Source organism: Phytophthora parasitica, assembly GCF_000247585.1.
Source record: "Phytophthora parasitica INRA-310 unplaced genomic scaffold supercont2.12, whole genome shotgun sequence".
Taxonomy (NCBI): Eukaryota; Oomycota; class Peronosporomycetes; order Peronosporales; family Peronosporaceae; genus Phytophthora; species Phytophthora nicotianae.
In genome coordinates, this window is record NW_008648998.1 from 1273741 (window position 1) to 1278398 (window position 4658).

Below are 4658 nucleotides of genomic sequence, written 5' to 3' on the forward strand. Positions count from 1 at the left end.
GTTTTACAAGAAGCTTAACTGCAGACTTCTGGTTTGGTTGGCTCCTGAAGGGTGAGCGGAACTTTCGGTCGCACATACAGTAAACGTTGGGTTCCAATACTTCTCTTCGATTTCAATACCAGATTGATGCATTGGGCGATCCATATTTTTATGACCTTCGTCGATTATAATGGAGACTACCAGGATTTGATCATGTAGGAGCAACTCACGGACGTGACTCGTGTGGCTTTAAATGATGGAATCAATTCTGGAAGAGAGAAAGTTGCCGTTCAGTGATGAATACATCAGGGATCACCCCAACGACGCGTGGCCGCTCTAGTATTTAAACAACTGGCGAAAGGCTGACTTCGACAAAACTAAAGGCTGATAACCTAATATCCCCCCTTCTCGAGAAACAAGAAAACGAACACAATCGACCTTTATTTGCTGAAATAAAGACACAAACACCCCCGACCTTACTGACGGCTGCGGTAGCGCTCCTCGTACTCACGCTGCACTTCCTCCGCAGACTTGTTCGACGTCTCCGGGACCAACTTCAGTGACAACAGATAAAAGATGGCCAGAAGCACCACGAACGGCAGGTAGCTGTAGTCGTCCAGAGCGTCGGCGATGTACGGGTATGCCACACCGACGATGAGGTTGCACAGCCAGTTGGCACCAATGCCGATGGACGTGGCTGTGGCACGCACCGAATCCGGGAACAGGTCCGCCGTGATCACCCACACGAGAGGACCCAGCGTCACACCGAACGCGATTACGTACAGAGCGGTGAACACGATGGACAGCGCAGGCACGTCCACCAGGAACGCCACCGTCATCAGCACAGCCATGACGAACATACCGGCCTCACCCCACAAGATCATGTTACGATTACCGAAACGCTGGGCCAGCACACCCGTGAAGAAGGCCGGCCAGATGTTGATGAAGTTGATGATCAACGTACCCACACGCGGATCCGAGATACCGGCGTCCTTGAAGATCGAACTGGAGTAGTAGAACACGGCGTTGATACCGGACAACTGCTGTGCGCAAGACAACAGGATGGCGGCGGCCAGTTGGAGGCGGTACTTGGGTGCGAACAGAGAGTCCTGTTCAACAGACGCCTGGATGAGACCCTGTTCGGCATCCGGCTTGGTCGACGACTCGAGCCACGACAGAGCAGTGTACACGTTCTCCTCGCCGTACAGACGCGCAAGTACCTGCTTGGCTTCCTCTCGGCGGTTCTTCATGAGTAGCCACGCCGGACTCTCCACGCACATCGACGGAGCCATGAGCAGGAACAGCACAGCCAGAATCACGGGGAATCCAGCCAGGTAGCGCCAGCCAGAGCTCGTGTTGGCGAAGAAGAAACAAATGGCTGGGAACAGGATGCCGATGGTCACCGAGATCTGCAGACCCAGACCTAAGATGTTACGCATGTGCGGCGGGGTCAGCTCGTTCGTGTACGCACCGAGAGTTCCCGTGGCTGTACCCGATGCGATACCGGCGATCAGACGGCCAGCCGAGAACGCCCAGACGTTCGACACGGACGTCTCAACCACTGCACCCACGATCATGAAGATGCAGTTGACGAACAGAAGCTTCTTGCGGCCCCACAGGTCGCTGAAGTGGCCGCAGATCAGAGAGCCGATCATGCCACCGAAGATCCAGGCGTTCACAGCGAACGTCCACTCGAGCTTCGAGTGGCCCGGGAACATGAGGCACGTGTCCTCAGCCACGGGACGCGCGCTGCACTCGTCGGTGTCATTGTACTGCGACAGGTTGGTCTGTGACGACGACCAACCGCTCTGGAAGGGTTGAAGCAGCGCCACCAGGATGCTCGTGTACATGATCATGTTGGGTTTGATCTGTCTGGCCGCGGTCTTCTGGGCCTCGTCGAAGACGGGAACGTTGTCGGCACCTCTGGGCGTCGTGGCCTCGGAGTAGACCGGGTCGGTCTGTGCTTCGGACGGCATGGTTACTTGCTTGGATCGACTCGAGTTGTCTTGATCTTTTAAATGTTGTTGGAGGCGAGCTTGTGGGTGTTGCACCGACTCGCACTCGTTTGTGCTGCGTTGAATTGCGCTTGGCTTATCCAAATGGAAACTGAGGTGTGGTGTGTTCTGAAACACTTTACGCTCGGTTAATGTGTCAATCGCTCCTGGATGTAGGCCGTCTGATTAGCGAATTGTCCCGCCCAATCGATTGTGTTGTGTAAGTCGCTTCAAGTTGACAAAGCTATGCGTCGGTCCTGCACTAGCGACGGCCTTGCACGACTAGCTGAAACTCGGACGTGTGCAATGCGATACTTGCTGTCACGTCTGTGCCCTGCTTCAACTTTGCATAGAAAGGTGATTTCTAATGAGAGGGGCGTTTGTCTCGTCACCAGCTCCAGCTCCCAACTAGGACTCTAACGTCGCACTTCAGTTGTGTTAGAGTTCACGAACATCTATGTATGCAATTATAGCTGTTCAAGTGGTTTCTACCAACAATTTGCACACAACAAAAACCTTACACTTTGTAAATAGTCTTCTGGCTTCTAGCGCCGAGCAATCACTGAATACGCTAACTGTGTGGCTTACCATGGAACTCGCGATGAGTCTAAGCTTGATTTACTCCGATCACAAGACCGCGATGTCCGTCGTCCAGCAAAACACAGTAGAACCTTCTCCATGCAGAAATACTCTACACGGTGCACGTCCATGCAAACCCGCGCATTGTGTGTACAGTATTGCGGTACTATAAATCCAGGAAGTCAGTTGCTTCGCAGTGAACGACCATGTTCTTCGCCTGCAAAGGATAGAGGCACAAATTCTCCTACTTCTAATAAACTTTAGATTACTACACTCCAAAAGGTGTTATCTGTTGTAAATGATCTAGAATTATATTAAAAGAACACTAATATTGTTACTACATTTCACTAATAAGGCGTTGCGTCCTGGACAAGACTGCATGCGGCTGAATGTTCTACTGGATTTATCCTCGTGATTGGAATGATGGTTGTACATGAGCATTGTGCATGTAATGGAGGTTCCGCCGAATAACACAATCCGCCGCGACCACTTCAACTTGACATGGATACGCGATGTGGGGTTCTTTTCTGCATGGTGAGTGTATCCGTGCAGCCCTATATGACTGTAAGCGCACCGAGGGCAAAGACCCCGCTGCTCCTGGACTTGATTCATGCGCCTCTGCGCTGGCGTTAATAGCTCTCACGTCGAACGCCTTAATATAACAGCAAAACAGGGCGTCGTGAACAGATTTGCACTAAGGATGTTGGTGACTTTTTAGGCAAAGTTGTCGTGTACTTCTCAATACCATCGCCAGCGCCATGGTCAATAGTTTATCGCCCGTACTCCAGTATACTAGATAATTCATTGAGTTTGCATTTGTATTTACCAACGGTAGTTGATCAACTAAGACGGGGCGAGCGACCTCGCAAACCTAAAATCAAATGAAGGTCCGGTAGACACCGCTTCAATGTATGTAGCAAAGCTCCAACTATCGCGAGGTACGCTGTTTGAATACTATCTTCGCCGATTCGGGTGCTGCCTTCAGTCAGAAGTAGCTGTCGATATCATCGACTGATGCTCGACATACCGACTCGGTCTATCAGCACCAACAGATTCAAACTGCCGACATACTACAGTGGTTGAAGATGGGCAGCACAAATGATGTATCCCACGCGACATGAACCGTGGACGTCTTTCGGTTGGTTTTTCTTCGTCTAGATTGTAAAGTAAATGTTCAAGTACATACCAACTTTCTTGGTAGCACCACAATGTTAACTTTCCTGCACGTGTTTATGATCATTTGATGCGAGAGTTGAAGAAGTCGTGCAACGTTCATCCGAAGCACAGACTCCCAGGCTCGTGGAGAACTTCTAGAGATACCAAAAAAATATAGACTCTAAGGGTGTTTTCCGGTAAGGAAGTGTATGCGCTCACTTTTTTTGTATGTGGCACGATAAGGGCTAGGGTTTGTGAGGAAAGGAAGGGGGGGGGGAAGCAGCGTGTATCCGAAAAGGCCTTTGTGTTTTCAGGACTGCAAACGTAAGCCGGTGGCCAAGATATGCCGATGATTTCTCTTTACAACGAGGGCAACCACATATTCATACGTTTAGTTGGGGATCCACCGTGTTAATTCCCTGAGGCACTTCGTAGATTTCAGGATTTGAGGGGCCGTGACATCTATCCCGGTCGGGGGAGTGCCGAGGTGTTTTTTTCGTCGATGGACTTGCGACCATGCACAGACAGATAGCTTTACAATAATACATGCAACCAGCACCCGAGTTTGTTTATGCTCCAGTTCAGTTCGATCGTGAGTGTACACTGCAGGAGTCAGCGGTCTTGTGAACTCACGTCTCGTATTGAAGTGGTCGATCTGAGGTGTCCCAGGCACTTCGAGCACTGCATAGATCAAGCGTCAGGAATCAAGTGCATCTAGGCACGATCGCTTTGTGTACTGCAGTTTGTGCTTTCCAATAAGCTTTATCTGCACGGCTCGAGCAGCACCACTCGTCACCTGCTTCAAACCTCTCCACAGCGAAGTACACTCAGTTTCCATTTGGATAAGCCAAGCGCAATTCAACGCAGCACAAACGAGTGCGAGTCGGTGCAACACCCACAAGCTCGCCCCCAACAACATTTAAAAGATCAAGACAACTCGAGTCGATCCAA

The 4658-nt window shown here is 50.7% G+C and overlaps 1 protein-coding gene across 1 annotated transcript; it reads right to left on the bottom strand.

Annotated features, from left to right (window-relative positions):
• Positions 1–378: 378 nt before the first annotated feature.
• On the bottom strand, positions 379–2247 carry PPTG_07688 (hypothetical protein). Its single transcript, XM_008901965.1, has one exon. It carries the CDS (start codon positions 1953–1955, stop codon positions 456–458), a length of 1500 nt encoding a protein of 499 aa, XP_008900213.1. The 5' UTR covers positions 1956–2247; the 3' UTR covers positions 379–455.
• Positions 2248–4658: the final 2411 nt, after the last annotated feature.